This window comes from Mirounga angustirostris, unplaced genomic scaffold (assembly GCF_029215605.1).
Source record: "Mirounga angustirostris isolate CCGP_5_RB_7025 unplaced genomic scaffold, mMirAng1.0.hap1 SCAF_2, whole genome shotgun sequence".
NCBI lineage: Eukaryota > Metazoa > Chordata > Mammalia > Carnivora > Phocidae > Mirounga > Mirounga angustirostris.
Window position 1 is genome coordinate 148,569,818 of NW_026991710.1, and position 26,935 is coordinate 148,596,752.

At 35.2% G+C, this 26,935-nt stretch overlaps 2 protein-coding genes across 14 annotated transcripts in view; one reads left to right on the forward strand and one right to left on the reverse strand.

The window, feature by feature from the left end:
- FBXO8 (F-box protein 8) overlaps positions 1-2,386 on the reverse strand; it is a 53,509-nt gene extending 51,123 nt beyond the window's left edge. For both annotated transcript variants that reach the window (XM_045880130.3, XM_045880129.3), the window contains exon 1: positions 1,868-2,386. The gene's annotated coding sequence lies outside the window, so the exon portion shown is untranslated. The remainder of the gene's footprint in view (positions 1-1,867) is intronic.
- On the forward strand, positions 2,253-24,456 carry CEP44 (centrosomal protein 44). 12 transcript variants are annotated; one of them, XM_064585305.1, is made up of 14 exons: positions 2,399-2,701; positions 3,947-4,055; positions 4,948-4,979; positions 9,066-9,159; positions 9,760-9,898; positions 12,937-13,084; positions 14,203-14,349; positions 14,719-14,841; positions 17,889-18,059; positions 19,061-19,267; positions 20,107-20,182; positions 22,209-22,333; positions 22,590-22,627; positions 23,392-24,456. In XM_064585305.1, exons 5-14 carry the CDS (start codon positions 9,810-9,812, stop codon positions 23,438-23,440), a joined length of 1,173 nt encoding a protein of 390 aa, XP_064441375.1. In that variant the 5' UTR covers positions 2,399-2,701; positions 3,947-4,055; positions 4,948-4,979; positions 9,066-9,159; positions 9,760-9,809; the 3' UTR covers positions 23,441-24,456. The 12 variants fall into 12 exon arrangements, with proteins under 12 accessions (XP_045736080.2, XP_064441376.1, XP_045736081.2 ...); XM_045880124.3 differs by lacking the exons at positions 2,399-2,701; positions 9,066-9,159 and adding an exon at positions 2,253-2,392; XM_064585306.1 differs by lacking the exons at positions 2,399-2,701; positions 3,947-4,055 and adding an exon at positions 2,255-2,392.
- The last annotated feature ends 2,479 nt before the right edge of the window (positions 24,457-26,935 follow it).

The window sequence follows — 26,935 nt, forward strand, 5'->3', positions numbered from 1 at the left end:
CTTACTTGATCTCACACCAACATAAAGACTGCCACTGACTTGCATTCTTTCTATACCAGAAAAGCATTATCTCTAGCTTTTCTAACCTCCTTCCTCCTTAAGAGCTATCTTTGCTCATGTTAATTTTGGTACAGTGTCAACCTTATAAAATGGCAATGGGTAAGGAATACACAATCTCCACTTGTGATATGCTTTGCTCATGTAGACCCTAAAAATACAAACATTCCTCTCATGCACATAATCCCTCATGAGGCATAATTTCCAAGGAAAATAGTAAACCCCTCTTCAGATAATTAGCAGGGGGAAAAAAAGACAAAAAACAAAAACTTTTTTCCAGGAGAGATAATGCTTGTACAAACTTATTTCTTTACAAGTTGGCATTGCTTCTTGTCTGACTACATTTCTCTTTGATGCATTTTTGATCAGTTATTCCTATCTAGTAACTCTTAAAAGTTATCAGCCAAGCTGGGTTAGGCAGTCTAGAGGATAGCCCCCAAGACTTCTTGGTTGGATTTACTACTCACTTCTAATACAATGGCAGTAGTGGTGAGATACCACTTCTGAGATTAGGTTATAAGAGACTATGGGCAGTCTTGGGTACTCTCTATTGCTCACCCTATGGGAAAGCAGCTACCACACTGTGTGAAAAGCCCATGTGTGGAGAACCTAGGCCTACCAACCACCATATGAGTGTATTTGGAAGCAGATCCTCCTACCCCTCAGTGAAGCCTTCAGATGAGATCACAGCCCCCAACTGTAGCTTGACTACAAACTCATGAAAGACCTTGGGTCAGAGGCTCTTTGCTAAGCTGTAACCAAATTTCTGACCCACAGAAACTGTGAGATAATAAACATTTGTTGGTTTAAGCTGCTAAATTTTGGATTAATTTGTTACCCAGCAATTGATAACTAACACAGTACCTCAGACAAATTATCAAATTAACTGGCTAAAAATGGGAAGTTTCCTACTCAACTGGAAAAAGAGAATAAAATTTTTCCTTCATTATCAGATCTGCTCAATTTTGTAAGCCATTTTCTTAGGGGGTAAAACCCCTCCTATCTCATAAATATGGTTACCATACTCCAAATATTAAAAGGACAAGGAAAGCAGAAATGAAAAACATAAATTAGCTTCACTTTGCAATAATAAAGATCATCATATACTGATTTGGAGAGAAACATCTAGGATCCTTGAAAATAAAAATTCAATTTGTTAAAATAAGTAGACTCAGTTATTAAATTACTAACTATATACAGAACCTAAAAATAAAAACAAGAAATTTCAATGAGGATTCGAATTTATGTAACTTCATCTAATATTTAATTGGAACACCCGACATAGAAGAGAGCAGAGACCAGTTACAAAGAAACAAACAAGAGACAAATTAAGAATTTGCCAAATTTCTAACACAAGTCTGATGGCTGAAGCACCTGGCAAAGCCATCATGTCCTTAAGTAAAAGTGTTTGCATTCATATTACTGAAAAGTAAGTAAAGAACTGAAAACTGCCTATGCATCAAGAAAACACTCTACTTGAAAAGCAACACTTGGGCTAGAAAAGAGTAATCTTTGCCATTTCTCGTCTTTATTCCATAATGAGGCTAGGACACCACCTGGGGTCCCCAAGTTAACCTATATACTCCATGGCCTAGAAACACAAGGAACACACCTACTCCCGCCTCCTGATACAGACTCCACATTTTAACAAGCCATTACAGCTGTCACTCAAAGTGCTCTGCACTGCCATTGGCCCCAAAGTCTTGCTGGTTGGCAAGTTTCTGCCAACTGGCAAACACGGGTTGTCTTTATTTTCGAGAAGAAAAGGGTATGCAGAGAAAAGAGGCAAGAGCTCTGAAATCTCTTGTACCTGAGCGACCTGCGATCCCCACCGCCGCCGCGACGAATCGGCCTCTGGGCGGGGGCTTTTAGTAAAAAAAAAAAAAAAGGCTCAGCCAGGAACTGGTGCCCAGGCCATGGAGAAGCCGGTTCAAACTTTTACTTGTTCACGCCGGTGGAGGTATCAGCAGTGAGAATACCAGAAGCAGCACAGGATCCCTCTGAACTGAGCGCACGTCAAGCTGCAGCAGCCAGAGCTGCCGACTGTCCGACTTTTGACGTTTCCTATTGTTGCCGGAAGTGACGTTAGGGTTCTAAGCCTTAGAGAAGAAGCATTTTTATTTCCGGTGTTTACGATTCGCTAAGATTCCCTGTTTCTCACATAGCAGCCCGAGCCACGCTAAACATCAACACTAGACAAACTTTTATTCTGCAACTTGGGATCGGACAGGCCGTTGAAAAACCTCTCCGCAGAGTCAGTCTCCACAGTGGTCTGGGCAAACGTCGTGTGGAATCTGCAGCGAGGAATCGTGAAGCACCGAGGAACCGGCAGCTTGTAAGGTCTTCCCGCGGCGCGTGGCGGGCATCGACCCGCTGTTTAAATACAAACGGTCGACTCGGGGGGTGCGCCCAGGTGCAAGCGTCCGGTCGCAGTGACTCGCTGCTGAAGGCTGGGTCCCGGTGGCTATCTCTGGTCGCATATGCTGCCTCCCCCTCTCCCTGCTGTGCGGGGCCAGAGGCCTTCGGGGCCCTCTTCTTTGCTTGGCGGCTGCTGGGGAGGCTGGTGAGAGTGCGCCCCAGATTAAGCAGGGGAAGCCTCTCCCCGCCGCCCTTACCGAGACCACGGGCGGGAGCGGATGACCAGGTCTGCCTTTTCATCCTTTCAAATCAAATGGAGGGAGGGGAGTCCTAGATACTGCCTTGCCTATATACCCAGCTGGTACAGCCTTATGATAAACAGCGAAATAAGAAGAACCGTGGCAGCGAATTCTCTCAGTTTAGGGGTAGGGTTGGGAAGTTACAGACTGATTCCTTCAGTTGGAACCTATGAGCTAAGGAAAGATCCTACTTCGAAACGCTGACTAGAAGGAAGGGGTGAAAGTAGTGAGTTTTCCTTGCTTGCCTTTCCTTGGGTTTCCGTATTTCTCTACCTTCTAGACAACTTACTTTTTTTTTTCCCCTCGCTGCGAAAAAAATCAATCTTGGCATTTTGATTCCGAAATTATAGGTACACAGGACTATTTTTCTAAAATTATCCACGAATATTTTGTATTTGTGAGCAGTTTTAGGTGAACACAGCAGTCCTACTGAGCTCTATTCTTGTCCCGTACCCACTTTTTCTCCCCAATTTTCTGTGTTTTCCCTTTTACAGACCTTTCTACCTATCTCTTAGAGCAGTATTTCCGCTAATATCTTTTGAGAAAATTTCATAAACTTAATTTTACCTCATATCTACTCTATTTTTGATACACGGTTTTTAAATAATATGTAGTGTTGCAAGATACGTCACAAACTCTTAGCCATGGACCGTAATAATTAAAGTCAGTGTACTTGCTTCATTCTGAAGAAAAATCACTCTCAGTTCAATGGCAGTCCATTCAGAGGCATCCTTTAAGACCTCTAATCGCAATGAGATTGAGCTAGATTAAAAATCATAAACTGCAAAAAAAAAAAAAAATCATAAACTGCTACTGTATACCTTTTTCACTACGTCTCCCCCAATAAGTTTAGTTGAACAGGTCTGACTTGCAGAGAGAACTCCAGAGAGGATGCTAGGAAGCAGTATTGAGTCCATCTTAATGGTTGAAACTATGCTACAAGCGGAGTAATGACTCCTTTCTCTTAATTTCTTTTGATAAGGGTTAAAAGTGAAAACATTAATCATTTTTAAAATATAAGTTATTTTTTCATTTCTTAAAGTACTGTGCTAAAATGTGCATAACTTGTAGATTGTCTTCTTTTAATGTCTTAGTGTTTTTCACTTTTATAGTAGATTTAGCAAAGTCTTTCATGAAAATGTGGAACAGTAGCTGTCATTTTTTGTACAATTCTCACTTTTATTTATCCCTTTATTTTTTCTATCCTGTTTTATTATCTCCTTCACCTACAGATCCAACCTGTACTTGTATCTTACTCTTCTTCAAAATACTTATTCTGCTGATACTGAAGAGGATGTGTTCCAAGGACATACTTTGTTGTCAGAAAGTCCATTATCAGAGGTAGAAATAATATGAGACATTGATATATGTTTCAGGACTTCAGGGAAAGGAAAGATACCATAAAGTGTTAAATAAAACAAAATTACATGTACTAGAAACATGGAATATACATTTGGAAGAATTAAAGTTTGTGGAGGGAGATACAATTTATATTAAAGTTTTAGAATGTCTTAGGAGGAAAAGGTACCCTAGAAGAATCATATTAAGATAGGTGGGTCTGGAATTTAATACAATACTACATTGGCCAGTGGCAGTACCTAAGAATACATTTTTTTGCAGTTACAACCAGATTAGTTCCCACTTCATCTTTCCCAGGAAAGTAAAGGCTGGTCTTGGGAAGTCCTTTCTTACTGCTTCCCTATGTCCATCTCTCCCCTAGTCATCCTGAAAGATGTTAAATAAGGCTTATTCTCTTGGCCAATATTTTGTATAACGTGATTTCAGGATCACTTCCTCTTTTTCTAGTTATCTCCCATTTGGCAGTACCTGAAATTCCCTCTGCCTAAAAATGTAAATATTTAGAAGTAATTGATTAATGGAAAAATACTAAAATCTGTGCCTGAATATATAAATTATACTCAATAACCTGTTCTTTACCATGTTGCTAAAGGAGAGGAGTCTTGGAACAGGAAGATACTGTGTTCCTAAAGAGAGGGGGAAGCAGAATTCAGTAGCTAGGGGCTTAAAATAGAAAACCTACTAAATTTAGGATTTTGCAAATTGCTGACCTTATTACCTCTAGTTATGCATAAATACAGAGAAAGTGTGTAAGGAATTATTTTGTATCCTGGGCAACTACTAGAATGTTGACTGGGGGAAAAGATTATACTAACTCTACCTGATTTATGAATTGTTCTGTTTTGTTTTTAATGTCAATGACTTCATTTTAAAGGAGCTTCGGTCCCAGAGGATTCATTATTCAAGGTATTGTTACATATTTTCCTTCTATGAGGTGTCCATGAACAGTTGCAAATAGATCTCTTTTAAGTGTGTTATTGGGCTTTGCCTTACTGATTGACTAGACTTATAGTTTAGTAGCCTTTTAGCTCTTTCTAGCAAAGATTCTTAACCATTTATTTACCTGTCAGTATTTATTATATGAACCTTTTTGGGGAATAATCTTGAGAATTTAATAAAAGACCTACACCATACAATGAGTCATTTAAAAATATAATGCCATGGTATTTTCTTTGGAATTTAAAAAATGAACTATTTTATTTAAAATCTCAAATATTGTTCCTGTCTTTTGGTGCACATGTACATACCATACTCTGTTTCGTACATATATTCTCTGGAGTTGTATTCCTATTTCGTAGGCCCTTTATATGTCAGCTTTAGCAGATAACGCCATAAAGTTTTCTAAAGTAATTGTGCTAATTTACCCTTCCAGAGCATTGTGTGAGTTTCACATTTTGGGTTTACTTTGGAATTTCCTAATGATAAATAAGATTGAATGTCTTTTCACTTGCTTACTCTTCCGTAAAGTTCTTGTTCAGGTCTCTTTCCCGTTTTCTATTGTTTTTCCTTTTCTTTTTGCTTTGAAGGAAATTCTTTACATAATCTAGATATGAATCTTTTTGTTGGTTTTATAGATCAACAGCATCATTTTCTTTCAGTGGCTTATCTTTCCACTCTCTTGAAGGTGTCTTTTGATGAACAGAGTTGCTAATTTTAAGGTGGTTCATTTTAACAGTCATAAGGTAAGAAATCTTTCTCTACCTGAAGATCAAAGATATTCTCCTCTATGATCTCCAGCAAGCCTGGTTGTCTTACATTTTATGTTTAGGTCTTCAATAAACCTGGAATTAATTTGGTAAAAGATGTGAGGTACCATTTACATCAAGGGGTGAAGATTTATTTATTGTATCTGGATATTTGACATGGTACCATTTATTGAAAAACACCATCCTTTCTCCAGGGCTACTCAGCGTCAACTTTGTCATAAATCTAGCGTCAATATATGCATGGTCTTTTTCTGGACTCTTCTGTTCCATTGTTCTATTTGTACATATTTTCACTAATTCCAAATGTAACTTTATAATGAGTCTTGATATCCAGTGGTTAAATCTTCCAATTTTGATTTTTATCAAGATTGTGTTAGTTATCCTTTATCTTTTGCATTTCTGGATACATTTTCGAATCAGCCTGTCAATTTCCATCAAAAAAAAAAACCCAAAAACCTTGAGAGATTTTTTTTGGGGGAGGGTAGGGGGAATTCATTGAATCTGTGGATCAATTTTTTGAGTCTTCCAATTCTTAAACAAGTTGTATACTTTTTCTATTTAGGGCTTCTTTAATACATCTCAATAAAGTTTTAGGGTTTTTTGTTTTGAGGTCTTATACATCTTTTCTAGATTTATTCACATGTTTATGATCCTTTTGAGACTACTTGGTTTATACATAGAAAGTTTGTTTTAAAAATTATATAATTACTTGAGGGATACAGAGAAATACAACTGATTTTTATGTACTGGCCTTCTACCCAGCAGCAGCCTTGCTAAATTCACTTATTTTTTTTGGACTCATATACAATTATGTCATCTGTGAATTAGGACAATTTTATTTTTTCCTTTTTAGTGTTTATTCCTTTTATTTCTTCTTGCATTTTTGTGCTGTCTATGACCTGTAGTACAATGTTGAAGAGAAATGATGAGGGAACAAGATTCATTCCCAGTCTCAGGAACAAAGCTTCTGTTATTTTGAAGTATGATGTTTGCAGTAGGTTTTTTTTTTTTTTTTTGTAGATATCCTTCATCAAATGTACACAGTTCCCTTCTATTTCTAATGTTCTAAGAATTATATTACGAATGAATGTTGAATTTTATGAAATGTATTGAAATGATAACATTTTCTCCTTTATTTGTTAATACACTGAATCATAGTAATTCATTTTTTGTTTTGCTTATACTTTGGATTATAATCCAATAGTATTAAATTAATTTTGTTGTTCAGGTAGTTTTGCCTTTGACCATTGGGAACTGTTTCATTTGTCTTCTGTGTCCTATTGACATACCCCATCACTTTGGGATTGGTTTGTGTGTGTACTTTCTCACTTTCTGGAACTATGTAATACATCAGGCTCATCTTGTATATGTTCTGTTCCAGTCTTAGAATTTAACCATTTCTACAGGGAGTCCTGGTTTCTTTTATTGGAGAACATTATACACACTAAGATCTGAATGTGAGGTGTGCTCTTTACTGCTGAGGTGTTGTTGTTTTTTTTAATCACTTTCAGCTGGCAGAGAAAGGAAATACATGTATACTAGCTGTCTATATACACATATCTAGAAATCCTTCAGTATATAACTGTCTTTATTTATATTAAGCTGAACATGACTTCATCCTGGAATTTTCTAACTCTGATCGATTAGGCAGGCATGGCTCATTCTAGTCTCCTCTCCTTACTCTTCTATAAATTCCCACTCTAGCAGTAAGAAACTTCAACTTCTGTTCTGCCATATGTTTACTTAATTGTTCAATTCCAGTGTGTATGCATAGAAGTATCAGAATTAATTAATTCATAAGTACCTGGGAAACAACTTTATAAACTAGGATACAGTGTTTATATGCAAGTATATTGCACTCATTTACAAAGTTACTTAGCACCTTGTCCACCCATCCGCTTCTATGAGGTTGTTTCACACACTGGTAATACAGTTAGATTCTGTTGTCACAGTCTGCATTCTGTCCTGGGGTTTCCCAGCTTCTAAATGGGTTTTTTAAAGGTTGCATACCTTAGGGTTCTCTTTGTGCTATCCAGTTTTATGGGTTTTGACAAATGCATACTGTCATGTATCTACCACTGCAGTATCATACAGAATACTTTCACTACCCTCAAAGATTTCCCTACATTTACTTATTCAACCCTCTCTTCTCCTTCCCTCTGAGTCCTTGTTTAACCCCTGATCTCTGTTGTTTTCACTGTCACTACAGTTTTGCTTTTTCCAGAATGTCATATAATTAAAATCATACAGTATGTAGCCTTTTCAGACTGGTTTCTTTCACTTAGGAAGATGCAATAAGGTCCATCCATGTCTTTTTGTTGCTGCTCATTTTCTTGTTGCTGACTAAATATCCTGTTGTATGTATGTACCACAATTTTTTTCATCCATTCACCTACTGAAGGACATTTTGGTTGCTTTCACTTTTTGACGATATGAATAGAGCTGCTATAAACATTCGTGTGCAAGATAGTATATGTACATACCTTGTTAGCATGATTGCTGATTGTATGGTAAGACTGTTTAGCTTTGTATCTGCTAAACTGTCCTGCAAAATGATTATACCATTTACATTTCTTCCAGCAGTAAGTAAGAGTTTCTGTTGTTCCATATCCCATATATATTTGGTATAATCAGTTTTTTGGATTCTAGCCATTATCTGTAGTGGTATCTCTCTCTCTTTTTTTATATTTGCAATCACCTAATGATATGTAATACTGAGCATCTTATATGATTGTTGTCATCTGTATGTCTTTTTTGGTGAGATGAATGTTCAGATGTTTTGCCTATTTCTTAATTGGCTGGGTTTTTGTTTTTGTTTTTGTTTTTTTTCTTTTATTAGAGTTCTTTGTCTATTTTGGGAACAAGTCTTTTATTCAATGTGTTTTGTAAATATTCTCTCCCAGTCTGTGAACTATCTTTTCATTCTTTTAACAGTGTCTTTTTAGAAAAGAAGTTTTAAATTTTAATGATGTACAGCTTATTTAAAAATTTATTGATTGGGCTCTGATATTATCTAAAAACTCATTGGTAAACCTGGGGATGCAGAGAGGTAGTTGCCTAGCTGAACAAAATATGTGGGAGGGGGTGAGGGGGGAGGGAAAGTAAAAATCTAGGGTTTAGTAGCTCCTTACATGGACTTTCGAATAATCATCCTTATTTCAGCCCCCTTGGTCTTACCCCTTATCCTTTCATAAGCATTAAGGGCCCCTCATTTCTGAACTTATCTTGCTGCTGTTTGTTTCCTCTTAAATGGGCAGATAAAATTAGCCTGTCTCTGCTCTGCTAGGTTGGTTTTCACTTATTCATCTGCTTTCCATCTTCCAAACTTTTGTTGATACTTCTCCTGTCATGTGGAATCCCCTCTAATTCATTTTGCCCTGGTGAGTATATATGGTTTTTAATCATTTACTTTCATTTTACTGATGTTTAAAACAAAAGAAATAAAGATAACATGCACTTAATCCACCATATTTTACAAGCCAAATCCTAAATTTTTTTTAACTCATCTGTTTTTATTTTTTAAGCAAAGCATCTTTTTGGCAACTATGAGGTCAAAGCCCTGGAAGTAATGACTACATCTGTAATAAATTCCTTTGTCTCCATTTTTTTACTGAGTTTATTATGTAACCATTATAAGCATCTAAAATAGTCATTGATGGATATTATTTCAGGTTGATTTCTCTTCCCAAATGGTACTTTGTTCAGAATAAACAATTTGGGAGAATATCATGAGACACATTGTAAGAATATGAACATAAGGCAAACATTTTTTTTTTGTAAGGGAAGTATTTGGGGGAAAAAGCATATCTTATATTTGGGAATATACTATAGATAGACGATCGTACTGGACCAGTAGGGAAGATAAGTTAGCACAGAAATAGCTAAGATAAGATAAATATGTTTAGTGCCTGTAAGAGATGTGAACAAAATAAAGATTCAGAAATAGACTTAACCAGTGTTTTATGGATTTTTATTTTTAGGTGAAAAATTAGATTATTTCAAAAGCTGGAGCTGAATGTAATGTTAAATAATGGCAACAGGTGACTTAAAAAGAAGCTTACGGAACCTAGAACAAGTGCTTCGCTCACTAAATTATCCTCAAGAGGTGGATTGTGTTGGGTAAGCTCTGTATCAAACTTATTTGTTTTCTTTTTGATAATTATTTGAGGTAAGATTTAACATTGGGGGTGTATCTAAATAGAGACAAATTTTACCTGGGTTGTTTTAAAATTTTCCTTGAAATGATTAAAATATTTTAGAAGGCAGGGAATTACAGGAGTGTTTTTATAAGTATGAATCAATGAAAAATTCTAACTTGAGGTTTAAAACACCTTTTAGAAGTAGAACCACAATATACATCTGTACAAGATATGGTTTCTATACAACTTTTTAACTCATTAAAGTACAATGGATCTCATTAATTATATAATTTGCTGTCTTCTCACATTCAGTTAGATGGTATTTTTGATGTGGAAGATTCTGGTTAATGGGCTTCTTATGACAACTTACACCATGTGCAAAGATGGTTATTAAGCTAACTCATTTGATAGACCCCACTTGAACCTTTCACTGTAGTTTTCACTTTCCAAATAGGACTGACTGGCTTTGTAGTATGTAGCAACATGCATTTCTTCTGTATTCATGCTAATCTAAATATGGTACCCTTCTCATCTTCTATCCCTTAATATTTTTTTTTCTTCTTACCTGGGATTATTCATTGAAAGTATTCCCCACTAGAATATAAGCTGAAGACTGGTACTTTGTTTTGTTCATTGCAATATCCTCACATCTAGAATTGAGCCTGGCACATGTTAGTAGCTAACTAGACATTTATTCAATGAGTAAGCATCAAGGGACAAGTCCAGATTAGCTATATGTTCAAGTAGTAGAGTAAAACTTGGTTAAACAGTAAAAAAAGAGAATCCTAGAATAATGTGCATGACATGTAAGAGTGGATGTTCTAGGGATGTGCTTTACATATACGTGTGGATGGACTGTAGGGAGATCTGTAACCCCAAGGGATGGCAAAATGAAAGGATAGTGAGGACCGTGGGAGAAACCTGAGCTCTAATAACCGATGCCAGGCCTTCTGTGTGAGAATCAGAAGGCGCTCCACAGCAGGTACCAATCATCCTGCTTGCTTACAACAGGTACATCTCTACTTTCTTGTCTTGCTGGGACTTAACCAGTTTGAAGAGCCACATTTTCTTCTTACCACTTGAAGCATCATTTTAAGATACATTCTGGGTAGGAATACTTGGAAAATATACCGATTATTCTCCTGTCTTTTGAGTTTGGAATCTAAACATTTGATTTTCTAACTGACTGAAGAGGATCATTAAGAACAGTAATTTTCAGACTATTTCACAACATAGCACTCTGCAGGGTCTATTGAAGTAAGTAACACTACTTGCTGCTGCTTATTCAGGTTACCCCCCTCACCCACATACATACTCCCCCCACACATATTTTGATTCTTATATTTCTCATCCATTTTTAACCTTTTTTCAGCATCTCCCTTTTGTGTCAGTGTGCCAGTTTATAATATCTGTTTTATTACTATTTCTAATCAAAGTCCCTAGAAACTGGATAATCAAGATTTTTAAATTAAAACAAGAGGTATTAAATGTAGACCCCGGCTGTCTTCTAGTCAGAATGCATAAAATGGACAGATTTTGCTGTTCAAAAGTATTGTTTTCATTTCCTGTTTTGAATTAATGGACAAGGTTGCCAGAGCAGTTTTCTCACTGGGTAGAGTATTACTGTACCCATAAATATAGAAGAAACAATTTATATTTGTCCTTAAATAAAATGTAATTCTAGCATTATATACTTGTTCTCTGCCTTTTAAAAAAAATTGGGGTGAGGATGGGGAAATTTATGTATGTCTTGAATTTTGTGGAAAACAAATGTTTTCTGTAAGTGCATTTTTATGTCAGTTGAACACGTATAACTGGCTAATTGAACAAATACCTCCTTGCTTTGTTGTGGGAGAATCAGTGAAGGTACTTCACATTGAGAAAATAAGGTCCATATGTGTAGACAAGTAGAAAACAGTACAGGACAGAGCATGAGGCACCAGACACTGAATGCCCTGAGACTCATTCTGTAAGAGATCAGTGTGGATCAGAAAATTGAGGATGGCTTCCTGGAAGGCTTGAGAGTTGCCAGTTTATTTATTTATTTATTTTGAGAGTTCTTTTTTTTTTTTAAAGATTTTATTTATTTGTCAGAGAGAGAGCACAAACAGGGGGAGCGGCAGGCTCCCCACTGAGTGGGGAAGCTGATGTGGGACTCGATCCCAGGACCCTGGGATCATGACCTGAGCCAAAGGCAGACGCTTAACTGACTGAGCCACCCAGGCGTCCCTTGCCAAATAATTTATAAGAGTGAATAACAGGGGCGCCTGGGTGGCTCAGTCGGTTAAGCGACTGCCTTCGGCTCAGGTCATGATCCTGGAGTCCCTGGATCGAATCCCACATCGGGCTCCCTGCACGGCGGGGAGTCTGCTTCTCCCTCTGACCCTCCCCCCTCTCATGTGCTCTCTCTCAAATAAATAAATAAAATCTTTAAAAAAAAAAAAGAGTGAATAACAGGCAGAAAAGAATGGGATACCTTTCTAGACTGGGGGAATTAGCATATTCTACTAAGACACAGATTTCTACTGAACTTGATACAAGTGGAAGATTGCAAACTGATACGCCCAGTTACTGTAGATGCCTTTTCCAGCCCTATTTTCCCCTCTGTAACATAGAATTCATGATATTTTACCTTCACAGGTTTATTGTAAAGAGCAAATGAGGTAATATAAAAAGGGTTTGCAAAACCATAAAGTGTACTCAAGCACTATAAGGTGGTACATTTGTTTAGAGAAAATGGACTGATCAAATAAGGCTAAGCTTTGGAAATTCAAATACTGTGGTGAATAGACTGTACTGTTACTAAAGAGCTAACTGTTTTAGAAAATAAACTTATTTCATAGTAATTTGGCTATACTGAGTTAGAGTAGGGGATGGAACCTAGAGGGTTTTATCTCCTAATTATTTGGCTGGAGTGTTACTTTACAAAATTATTGACATCATATTTTATATTGCCTTTCTTATCTAACTTTGTATAATTATGCTCATTAAATATCTTTTTCTTTTTCTCCCAAACAGTTTGGTAAAGGGAGATACAGCAGCATCCTTGCCCATCATTAGCTATTCCCTTACCTCATATTCACCTTATGTAGCAGAACTTCTGATGGAATCCAATATAGAGCTCATAGCGAAGAATGACTTGCGCTTTATAGATACTGTCTATAAGGTATTTTTGAATTTATGAAATAATTTCAGAAGTCATTGGATGATTTTTAAGAGTAATGTTTTATAATAACCCCTTATATATGTGCAACACATATAGTTGACAGTATTTTCATATGCATTTCTCATTTAGATGCAGTCCCTATTATAATCAAGATAATTTAAGCTCCCTTTATGTTTTATAATCTAATAAGTGGCAGTTGGTAAAATGTCATTGGTTACCATTTGCTCTTTTTATATCAAATTTCAGTATAATTTGGCATGTTGGCAGAAGTTAGAAATGTGACTTTGAGTAGTTTGTGGTTTATAGAATTGTGATTAATTTAATTAGAGGGAACTAAAACTTCGAGATTTTATGTTCCTTGAGGTCTGGGACCATGTCTTATATCTACTCCAGTATCTACATTTGTACTCTGTGTATACTGAACTTCATCTCATAAGATTAAAGAATACCTCCAGATTATCGTTAATTTTTACTCAAGCACTGGTTTTCTCACTGTTAAAATAGTAAAACCCATCTATCAAATCAGTTTTTTTTTAGGTAGTGAATTACATTTGATGAAATGGGAGCTTTTATGTGTATAGAGTCTGTTTAATCTTCCCTGTCTTTGCCTCTAACCCCAGCAAGCTTCCATGGAAACCTAAGAAGCACTTCTAAGAAATCCTAGGATTTTATAATATAGGCTTTGAAAATTGCTGGTCTAGTTAGACTATTTCTCTCATTTACAAATGAGATATTGAAACTCAGAGGACTACTGACTTATCTAATAAATCATGTCATGTAAGAAATAAATTATGGTTTTCTGACATCTGGTATGGTATTCTTTATTATCTAGTAAGTTAAGGATTTTTTCTAGTACCAATGAGGATGTTTGAACTTTTTGATCATTGGCTATATTTTTTCATCTCCTTAGACAGCCATCTATTCTCTGCTACTTCCTACCTAGCTGTTTTCTACGTGAATACCTCTCCTACCAGGTCATGACTCACACCACTCCTATGAATCTCTTTAGTGCCTTTAATCTACTGGCATGATCCTCCTTCTCCTCTCAGAGATGTTATTACGTTCCTGAGCAGGTGGCCATTTATCATTTTGGATTTTGATCTATTCCCTCTTTACAGCTTCTTCGTGATCAATTTAATTATAAACCAATCTTGACAAAAAAGCAGTTTCTCCAATGTGGATTTGCAGAATGGAAAATCCAAATTGTTTGTGATATTTTGAATTGTGTGATGAAAAAGCACAAGGAATTGAGTGGTCTTGAGAAGGTAATTTTATTAATCGATGTTAACTTATTCCAAGTGGCCCAGCATCTTAACATATAAAGTCAATACCCTAGATAGACTAACACAGAAATACAATTACTGCATTGTTCACAGATTTGGGTAACCATATACCTGATGTTTCTTTTAAATACTGGTCACTTGTTTTCACACATTTGTGACTTTGAGCTACTAGTCCTAAGCTAACAGTTCAAACATAACACATTTTCCTCACTTCTTTAGTTTTCAAAAGACATGTCTCATTAGGGTCTTACCATTTGGCAGTTGTATATTTCATATATGAAAATTTAAATTATATAATTTAAATATGTCAGCTTTCACATAAAATTAAGTCTTAATACTTTTTTTTTTAAGATTCCATCACAACAAAGAAAGAAAATCAGTTCAGTTAAGTCAGAACCTTCTTCAAGCACTGAGAAAACATCCACAGAACTTGTTGGCATTGACATCACTGGCAGGTTTATGACTTCAGGAAAGGTAAGAAAATACAAAGAAAATGTGTCAGTGCTAAGAATTATCTACCTAATTAATGTACAAGTTTCACTTTTCTGACTAGTAGCTAGTAAAACATTTTAGTCAGATATAGCATAAGGATTTTTAACAATGTATACTATATTATCTGGCGGACAGTCCTCACATTATAAGAAGATAGAAATGTAAAATTGAACAATTTTTCTCTTTATGTTTCTAATCCCTACTTCTGCCTCACTTCCCAGGTAGAACACAGTGATTTGGAAACGCTGTATTATGTGGTCTTGACATGTACTCTTAATTATGTATCTAGTCTTTCTAAAACATGGGAATGTATGAAGAGCATTCCATTAGCTATAGTGATAGGGTATATTATCCAGTGATTGATAGTCCTTAAACCTATAATCTGGTTTTGGGGTAGGTTTTTGAATATTTTCTCTTTGTTAATAAATATCTTACCTACCCTGTCTCCTTGGAATACTAGTGGCTGAATGAGTCCAGTGCATTTAGAGATAGCGTTTCTATCTCCAAGAGACATTGAAGGCAAAATATTACTTTAAAACAATTAGTATATTTTCAGCTGTGTTCCACTTTGGGCAAACCATTTCTGAGATCAAAAGATAGCATATCAGATAAATAAGGTATCATTAGATAAAAGATATGAATAGTTTCTGGCTGAAGTAAAATCTAGAGAACTATTTCTCCCCAGTCCAAACTGCATGAGTTGTATTAATAGAATCTATTAAAGAGATACTTTTATGCGCTTATAAAAAAGTTAACATTTTACTGAAGGGGAAATGTTACTTTTCTTTTAATATAACTGTTTTGCTACAGGTAATAAGAGCAATAAGAAAAGGAATTAAAAGATACATGGTTTCTGAATAAGTGCCCATACTTCTTGTACACTTGAATCTCTAACTTACCTAACTTGTTAGTTTTACACAATTTTATTTTCTAATTTCTAAGTGGTTTATATACAGTATCCTTCCCCAACTTGAATTTATATAAACAGGAATTTTCTTATACTGCTTTTTTGTAACCTTCCTGTGCTTAGCACAGGCATTGTAAGCACTTACTAAATATGAGCTATTATTATAACTAATATAATATATTAGTTGTATGATATATATTATAATATACAGTATTATGTAATATATTAGTTATAATAATTATTATAACTAGTATAACTAAATATTATTTATATGCTAAATATATTTTTCAATCTTCTATTTCAGTTTTGGTGCTGAGTAATAATCTAAATTGTCCTAATAAGGTGCAAAATTTCAAGGCATTAAACTTTTTATTTTTTTAAGATTTTTTATTTATCTGAGAGAGAGAATGAGAGAGAGAGAGTGGGTGGGAGTGGGGAGGGCTAGAAGGAGCAGCAGACTGCCCACTGAGCAGGGAACCCGACGTGGGACTTGATCCCAGGACCCTGAGATCATGACCTGAGCCAAAGGCAGGCACTTAAGGACTGAGCCACCCAGGCACCCTAAACTTGTTTTTAGTTTTCTTAAAACAAGTATTCTTTGTTATTAATCAAAATTTAATCAATGACACCAGATCTTTTCAGAAATTTGAGTGACTTTTAAAAGTATTCCAACTGGGGCGCCTGGGTGGCTCAGTCGTTAAGCGTCTGCCTTCGGCTCAGGTCGTGATCCCGGGGTCCTGGGATCGAGCCCCACGTCGGGCTCCCTGCTCCGTGGGAAGCCTGCTTCTCCCTCTCACACTCCCCTTGCTTGTGTTCCCTCTCTCGCTGCCTCTCTCTCTGTCAAATAAATAAATACATCTTTAAAAAAAAAGAAAAAAAAAAAAAGTATTCCAACTTATGGGGCGCCTGGGTGGCTCAGTTAAGAAACTGCCTTCGGCTTGGGTCATGATCTCAGGGTCCTGGGATCGAGCCCTGCATTGGGCTCCCTGCTCCACGGGAAGCCTGCTTCTCCCTCTCCCCTCCCCCTGCTTGTGTTCCCTCTCTCACTGTCTCTCTGTCAAGTAAATAAATAAAATCTTAAAAAATAAATAAAGTATTCCAACTTAGAAAAGTTGGAAATAAATAGCCTTTCCAACTTAGAAAAGTTGGAATCAGTACTTTATAGGCAGAGATTGAGTCAATACTAAAGCCAATGGTCTCTTTTCCCAATACCTTCTATAGAGTGTGATTTGTGAATTCTATCTTACATTATATGACATATTTATAGTGCATATGCAGTCTGTCTATAGTAAAGGAAGTAGGCTGAGAAGAGTCTTGTGTGAATGCATGGTTTGACCTCATGCCTTACTCTTAGGACTTTCCCTTTGTTATTATTAAGTTTGAATTATTAGCTGAAGGTCTAATATTTTCTGGCTTTTTTATTAGAAAAAAAATTGTAATGGGTCCTCCTCACAGAGCCAGTTCTTGATTATATGTTAATTATGTGGCAACCTATTATGAAATGTTCCAAACATTTATAAAAGTACTCATTCCCGGGGTGCCTGGGTGGCTCAGTTGGTTAAGCATCTGCCTTGGGCTCGGGTCATGATTCCAGGGTTCTGGGATCGAGCCCCGCATCGGGCTTCCTGCTCAGCGGGGAGACTGCTTCTCCCCCTGTCTGCTGCTCCCCCTGCTTGTACTCTCTCTCGCTCTCTCTCTCTCTGTCAAATAAATAAATAAATAAATAAATAATCTTTAAAAAAACGTATCTGTTCCCATCAGCAGTGTATCAACCCCTTCTTAATCTTGTTTCATCTGTATTGTAACCACTTTTCTAGCATCTTTCCCCCCAAATCTGAAACAATAGGAATCAAATCCCAGACATCATTGCATAGGTATTTCAGTTTTTCTAGTACATAAGAATGCTTTAAAAATCAGAACAACAATTTCATCACAGAAAATATTAGTAATAGTAATAACAGTTTAATCAATAGTGTTTGATATATACCTTAATATGTTATTTAAACTTTGGTAAATCTTAAAGGGAAGATGGATATTTCTTCTGCAAAGTTACTATGTCTATGTTTAAAATAGTTATATGAGGAAACCATTAAGCAGCTCTGACATATTTCTCTCTATGCAGAAAAAAGCTGTGGTGATCCGTCACCTGTATAATGAAGATGGTGTTAACATTCCTGAAGATACGATAAGTACCGTAACAGATGTTAGTGGAACATTTGATGTGTGTGACTTAAAGACGACTGAAATAAAGCTTCCTGAAATAAAGTTCCCTGAAATCAAGTCTGAACAACAAGTAAGAATTTTGGACTTCTTTAACAGATGCCAGTATTTCTTTGATGTACATGATTACTTCAGCATCTAAACTTTGGAATGTCTCTAGCCTTTTGAATTATTTATCATAATACAATACCTTTGTTACCATTATTTAAGAATAAATAGGTGTACTGTATAGGATTCAATGGATATTATTTGCTGCTTATGTTTAGGGTCCTGGGCCAGGTGTTATGGGTAGGAAAAAGATGGATAAGAGATAGTACTTTGCTTCAGGGAATTTACAGTCTGGTGAGAGATGGAGATACACTTCTTTGTACAGTCAGGGTTCTCTACTCTCTATTCCCTTCATTAATGAATGGAAAAACTACATTCCTGCCATTTTATTTTCCTTTTTGGGCCCTTGCCATCCCTTTCTCACTCTTAGAATACTTTTTCTTTTACTTTATTGCCATGGACCCTATTAGAGTGTCTAGTCTGTACTGCTCCTGCTAAACATTTTCTGTCTTTCTTCTGTTTCTTGTAACTTCTGTACATCACAGTATACAGTTGTCCCTTATAAAAACTACCACGTGGTCATGAAGGTTATTTTCTTTTTATAGCAAACTGAACAGTCTCAATGCACTGTCATTTCTTTGTCACTCCCTCTTAGCTTTGTGCTAGGGGCTATTACAAAAAAGTTAGTGACAGTTTTCTCTTACCACCAGGTCTTGTTCTAAGAGCTTTATGCAAATTCTCATAAGAACCACATAAAGTAGGTACTGGGGTTTTTTGGGGGTTTTTTTGTTTGTTTTTTTAATAAGGAATTTTAATAAGGAAATTGAGACACCAAGGTCATACACCTCAGATGAGGTAGTTTTAGGGTCCAGGCATTCTGCTTCTACAAATCACACTCAACTCTCACGGTATACTGCCTGTTGTTAACTACTGAAATAACACAGTGCAGTGAAAATGGGGATACATTGAGTTTTAAAGGAATTTCAGTTCGTGTAATATAATTTTTAACCTCTCTATTCATTTTAGGATATTAAAATTAATCCTGAGATTACTGCACTACAGACTATGCTTGCTCAATGCCAAGAAAAGCTTCAGAAACTGACTTTGGTAGAGAGTAGATTAGACTCTTTGGAAGAAAAAATGAAAGGAAGAGTGATGGTAAATGAAAAAACGTGGACTAATCTTCTAAGTCGTGTCACTCTTCTTGAAACAGAAATGCTTTTGTCTAAAAAGGTATTATCTTTCCTTAACATTTATAGGATATCTCAGATACAATCAAGTTTTCATTCATTGTTAAGTGTATATTCTTTTAGAAAAGCTAATTAAGATAATATTAAGGTAGTGGGAAAATGTTTAGTTGAAATGAGGTCCTATTTAGGTCCAGCCTATTTTATTGCTGTTGTGGTTATTGTTTTTCTCTTTATCAACTAAGATAACCTGGCAAAACTCTCTAGGTTCAGCTTTTAGAGCTGTTAATACTTGAACAGTTCTGAACATTTAAAATAAGGTAATGTTTGATTTTTTTTTTTAAGGTTTTATTTATTTATTTTTGTGAGAGAGAGCACACGCACACACAAATCAGGGCTGGGCAGGGTAGAGGGAGAAGCAGACTCCCTGCTGAGCCTTGAACCCGATGCGGGACCCGATCCCAGGACCCTGGGATCATGACCTGAGCTGAAGGCAGACGCTCAACTGACTGAGCCACTCAGGCGCCCGATAATGTTTGATTTTTATGAGAAGCTTGAAGTTATATTCTTTAATAACACAAATGGCCTATTTTTATAGGGAAAAGAAAAGATGGACAGGAAAAATTAAAATCATGACTTCCTGTTTTCACTCATTTACTTTGATCAAATTATAGATTTCATAGAAACGGTTAACCAAATTTGCCATGGCCTTGTCAGATCTAAGAAATTTGTTTTTTTATTTACTTAGGATTTCAATTTCTGGTTCAATTAAAAATGTTTAAACATTCATCATGTCATCTTTATATTTATGCTTAACAATAAGAATATAAAACGAGTACATTTTTCTTTTCATTTTATTCTAAATACTAATCTGCGTTCTTCCAGAATAATGAATATATAGACTTTAGTGAAACAAATGAAGACTATGAATCTAGTAATGACATGGATATTCTGAATCCTGGTAAGTTCTAATATTATGGCAGTGGTATTGGTGGTATGATAAGGAGTTTTCAGGATGATGACTTATATAGGTATTTGACTATTTTAATATTCCAAAGCCTTATTTTTTAGAAACTGCAGAACCCCTAAACAAAGACAGTTTTGAACTTACAGAGTACTGAAGCCTAGGATTGCTAAAAAAGCCAGCTTACATATCTTACATGACATAGTGGTTCGGGCACTAAATTTATTAGACTACACATTTCAGATTGGTAAAATGTTTCCTCTTTGCATTTATCATTCATTCATTTATTCAACAAATTCTAAAGCTTAACTCTGAGATCCTTGAGATTAAGATCTTACCTTGTGTTCTGTCTAGCAGACAGAAATTAGGCCTATATTTCTATCCAATATCTGTATATAATGGAGCTCAATTTTTTATATAGTGAAAGAATATTGAATGCCTGCTATTTGCAAAACCTTGCCTTTTCCTGGGATGCCTGGGTGGCTCAGTCTGTTAAGCATCTACCTTTGGCTCAGGTCATGATCCCAGGATCCTGGGATCAAATCTTGCATGGGGCTCCTTGCTCAGCAGGGAGCCTGCTTCTCTCTCTTGCTCCCGCTCTCCCTGCTTGTGCTCTCTCTCTTTCTCTGACAATAAATAAAATCTTAAAAAACAAAACAAAACTTGCCTTTTCCAACTTTGCTTTTGCATTTTCGTGGTTATAATTTTATTAACATTATTACAGATCATACCTTTAACCCATTTAGCTAACACATATACAAGTTCAAGCCACTGTGCTAGGACTTAGACTGATGAGCAGACAGGCTACCATCTGAAATGGGTTTATAGATTATGAACAAGGTAAATGTCTGGTCTCAGAGTTTATCATCCAACTGTGATCAATTAAAAGAGTCAAGTTTATATATAAATTCTTACACTTTGCACCTTACATATACATGCTACATGGAAGCAGAGTTTGATCTCACTTGGAAGTTGAGAGCAGTAATTCACCAACCTGACTTTAGGATTGTATTAAGTTGGGAATGGTTTTTGTGAAGTCCGTGATTTCTTTTCCTTTTATCAGAAATGTGTTTCCATGGGGGCCTGTAAGGCATCTCTGTGTCTTGGTAAAAAATCAGTGAGAAGAGGCTTTTATTGTAAGGATTGGGATTATGTTGGGTGATTTTGGAGACAGTTTATTAAAGAAGTGATGGTTCTTCTAGTTTGGGTGCTATCAGGAAGCAGGAACAGTTTGATGACCGATAAGAATGAAAAGGGGGCTGAAATTTTCAGTGGAAAAGAAGAAGCACTCATGTTAGTTGGGAGAGCTGGTCATTTGTGTGTTTACTGCTTACATGGTGTCCCTGTCCATATTCATACATGACGGTGGTCTTATTTTGTTTCATCACGGTAATGAAGTGGCCTCATATGATGTTCATTTTTTATGAAATTTTGTGTTCAATTACAGTTCAGTAATTGTTAATTACTAGATAGGGCATGATTTAATAGCAGCATGTTTTATCTGTGATGTTTATAATTGATTGAGTTGTAGGAAAAACTTGCCATCATTTTGTTGAATGAGTGGTATCAGCATACTGGAACTGGAAGTTTTTTCAGTTCTTTAGGAAAAAAGAAATCGGTAAACTCTGAATTTTAATCATTGTTTTTTCCATACACTTTAACTTAGGATAGAATGTTTCTTGATTTTTAAAAAGTATAGTCAGTGTTAGTAATAGTTACCACCACTTTAAGAAAGGAATATACCTGAGTCAGTAGCTTATACTTAAAACTTACGAACTTGTCTATTTATTCAATTGATTGCTGTGATAAAGGTAATAGTACCTTTTGTCATTTTTACTGGCCTACTTTTAACATCTAGATCTCTATGTCTAGGTCGTTATCTTAAAAGAATAAAAATGTATCTGGATCTATACCTGTAGCCATTTCATAGTAAAATATCTGTTTTTCTTCAATTTATACATAAAATTTTTAGATATGACTCCACTGTGAAAGGAAGATAACCTAAAAATGAATTTCTCCACAGACAGAAAAAGCAAAGATGAGAGGCAAACAAGTATTCCTCTATCCTCTGGCTATAGTACAGTGTCATCAGATTCAACTCCCAGAACCTCAACTGGTAGTTACTGTGGTTTGAAAGAGAATTCAGAGGTAAGAAAAACTGGCAACTGTTTAGATGATTTCCTTTCTAAGGTCAGGAGAACAAGCAAGCATTAGATTTAGTTGGAGATGCCATTGGGAAGAAAAATAGCAAAACTATAAATCTTAATCTCTCGTAAAAATTCTTTATGATAAGTAAATAGTACTTAATGCAGTGTTTTAGAGTGTGTTTTACATGTTCAAGGTCCATCTTTGATGATGGTTTACTTTGAGAAATCACCTAAATTTGTTGCTTTTTAAATTAAAGGAAACAACAATCCAGAAAATGGAAAGGATGAAAAAAATGTAAGTAACAGAAAGGGGCAACAGAAATTCATTTCTCTATAGGGAATTGTATTGGATTACAGTATATATAGAAAGTGCATATGTGTTTTAAACCTTAAAGGTCTCTCAATCAGGTGTGGAATTTCCTTCAGGACTCTAGTGGATAATAAATCCACCTACAGTTAAGTGTTTGTGAGATGAGTCACTGTTTTGGTTTCCAACAAGTGATGTAAAACATTGTTAATGGAATTAATTGTGGGATTAAACAGTGCAGAGATATTTTTGGTTGAAAGTTAATCAAGAGTATTATCTACTTTTGATTACTGATTTAGGAAAATAATTTATGTCGGTGGATGGTTTGGAGACATTTTAAGTATTATTAAAATATTGCCAGTCTTTCAGACAGTTATTGGTAAAGCACTGCTAAAAATGATACTTGTATCTTGTACAAATGTGAAACGACAAATGATTAAAGAGCAATGAAAAGGAAATATGAAATGAACTTGCGTAAGTAATATGCAGGCTACTACTTTAATGAACTATATTGTTTTGAAATTTCATAGTTATTAAAATAACTTACACTCTAAGAATTAAAGACTCATAATTGACTTTGGTTGCTATTTCTCCCCTCTGGCCATAGTATCTACTTAAGTTATTATTTATACCTATAGATAAGAAAAATACTGAAATTTATTTTAGGTTCAAAAACATAATTTCAGCCATTTAAATCCTATGCCTCATTATGAACTTTTTTTTTTTACTTAATATTATTTGTTGTATTGCAGGTTTGAAGAAACCGCAGAGTTACTGAAATGTCCAAATCACCAGTTATAGAATTTTCTGCGTGAACTTCTCTAGGCCTTTGGCTACTGTACATGTTGTATATTTTAAGAATTCTCTATAAATTTTAATATACTGCAATATTTTTATGAAGAATTTGAATTCCATTTGGTATATGAGTTTTTTCAATATTGAATAAATACTTATTTTTATGCTATGATTACACTTCTTTACTCTGTTTTACTTTTTTAAGGAAAACTTATGTGCCAGTACATTTCTTTTACAGAGTGAAGTCATTACAGCACTGTATTTTTGTGTTGACATTTGTTGGCAGTGTGCTAAGTAATATGTTTTTTAAAGTACAGACTTGTGGACCATGGTTTACATCCTGTTGGAAACATTCCAACTGGGACTTGTGTATTGTACCCAGGAGGCTCTCATGCACACCATCTTGCCATCTGTACTGACTAATATGTTGTAATGAAAAGGCAGAAATGCTCATTGAAAATTAAATAAAAATACAATTTTATGTTTAATAAGAAAGGAGTAATACATTTTTAGTTAACACTGAAAAGAGTGAGGGTATGATTTTCTTTTTGTATTTAGCAACAGGTCAGAAAGTTCACCATGAAAAATGTGTTGAGTATTTTAGTGCTCTATTCCATAACACATTTTAAGACCAGCAGCACAGACACAGATGGTGGCCATCCAATATTACAAGATACACAGTATGGTTTTTGTTTTCTTTTAAGTGATGGGAAGTTACATATTTTTCTAGAGAGAGAAAGGTCTTAGATGAAGTTAAATCAAGAGAAAAATGAAATTCACTTTAAATTACTAGATATGTTACTAGACAAATGATCTTTTTTTAACTTTATACATGAAAAATATAATAATAACCCTGGGTAATCTTTAAGAGAATTGATTCCATTATTTGGAAGGAAAAAAGGTTTTTTTTCTTTTTTATTATTATTTAGATCATCTGATTGTATTTTATTATCTGTTTATATTCTGTGTGTAATTTGATATTGTCACATGAAACTAACATTAAAAGTTGATGTTAAATTCTGTGTAGAAATAAGGCATTTTTAGTATTGTAACACGTTTACTCATTAGACTTTAAAATTTATGAATTTTTAAAGTTAGCATACAAGCTTAAATTTAGTAGAATTTCAGTAAATATTTCTAGAATTAATGAACCCACTTAGGTTTTTTTTCATTATAAAAAATATAAAAAGATATTAACAGTTATAAAAGAAAAATCTGTTAATTTCTAGAGTATCTGTACCAGCATGGAATTATAGCACCACCTTGTGGTTCATATACCAGTATTTTACCTTTTATTAAAACAAGTGATTTCCCATAAAACTTACTTTATATTTTCAATTTAAGAAAAGAAACATTTTTCAGGTTTTCTTGTACAACACAGAAGAAAAAGTAAGTCTGCTTTTTCTCTTTGTGTCTTTCTTCCCTCCCTCTCTGTGTTTTATATAGCATACGTATGCAGTTGACCCTTGTACAACACAGGTGTGAATGGCCCAGAACTGTGCAGGTCCACTTGTACATGGATTTTTTTACAGCACAGTACTGCAAATGTATTTTCTCTTCCTTATGATTCTTTTTTTTTTTTTTTTAAGATTTGAGAGAGAGAGCACTGAGAGAGTGAGAGGGAGAAGCAAACTCCCTGCTGAGCAGGAAGCCAATGTAAGACTTGATCTCAGGACCCTGGGACCATGACCTGAGCCGAAGGCAGACACTTAAATGACTGAGCCACCCAGCTTCCCTCTTCCTTATGATTTTATTAATAACATTTTCTTTTCTCTAGCTTACTTTGTTGTAAGAATACTATGTATGCGGCGCCTGGGTGGCTCAGTCAGTTAAACATCTGCTTCAACTCAGGTCATAATCCTGGGGTCCTGGGATCGAGGCCCACATGGAGGCCCACATGGGGCTCCCTGCTCAGTGGGGGCTCTGCTGCTTCTCCCTCTGCCTCCTACCCCCTGCTCATGCTCTTTCTCTCTTTCAAATAAATAAAATCTTAAAAAAAATAAAAGAGTATGTGGTACATACAATTAAAAAATGTGTTACATCAACTTTATGTCATCGGAAAGGATTCTGGTCAACAGTAGGCTATTAGTAGTTAAGTTTTTGGGGAGTCCAAAGTTATATGCAGATTTGACTGCATAGACAGTAGGCTCCTCAACACCTGTGTTGTTCAAGGGTCAACTATACATACAATTAGATGATTTGAAACTTCTTCAATCCTAATTTACATATAGCATGCAAAATATAAGTAGCTATTGAAAATATAGTAAAAGTTATATTAAGTGGAAATTTGGAATTTTTTAAATATGTTTATGTAACAACTTAAAACAAGCGTAAATCAACTCATAATATTATACATTTACACTTACAAAGAATATACTACCCTGACAACATAATCTTTGCAGAAAACAAAGCTATTTTGATTTTATTAAAGAAAGAGCCAAATTATTTCTTAACTCTTAGAAATAGTAGAAAAGTTTTCTCTCAGATAATTTGGTAAGTAGCTTGTACCTTAAAACCCCTTTTGATTAACTTGAGGGTCTTGAGAAAGTGAGAGAGGGAAATCCTGGAGAGATTATTTGAAGCTAAATAATTTGTTTTTAAACCCTTAATTAATTGGAATTTGCACTAACTCCATCATCCCCTTAATTCTCCCATAACCTGGATAAAAGTTCTTTATTATACTACCAACAAAGGCATCTGCAGCTTGTGCTGCCCTATCTGTACTATACTTTGTGAATAGGTCTGGATAAAGATTCTGTAGGAACGCTATAAAGAACGTATAAAGTAAAATATTAGAACAGATTAAAGAAAAGTAACATCAACAATGCAAAAATCCTAGATAAAGATAAGGATTAATAAGTTGGAAAAAGTAGCTCTCTCTTTTTTTTTATTCTAGCATTTTTAACATAATGTACATGGAATAAATATATTCACTAAAAAATAAAACTTAAAGACTTTGGAACAGCATTTTATACCATTCGTTATGCACAGCTTTATATAATTGACAGGCACTTGGGGAAGCATTAAAAATTAAAGGACCTTGTCAATTTTACAAACAACAACACTTTTGGAGCTCAAGTAACAACATTATACGTTTAATTTTTACTTTTTAACAATCCCAAGGTTCATCTCTCCTCTTTCTTTCAAACTGAAAGTTGTAGAGGGATGAAGAGGTGGAGTAGTGTGAAACTTTAAACTACAAAATTAAAACTTTAATTGTTGTGTCACTTGAGTTTTAATGTTTCTAGTGAAAATGGCAGGTTTCTTAATACTATTCACAGAGAGAAGGAAGCTGGAAAACCAGTACTGACAACAGTAGCAACACTGAGAACATTTTTTTGGGGGTGGTGGTCGTGAAAATTTATATCAATTTCATAATTTGTATTATAGTTAATAGTTGTAGGAATGGGTGCTATATATTATGAATGCCTTATTTTTCTCTCTGAAGCCAACTAAATCACTCAGAATATTGTAATTTGATTTTTTTTAAAAGTGTTTTAA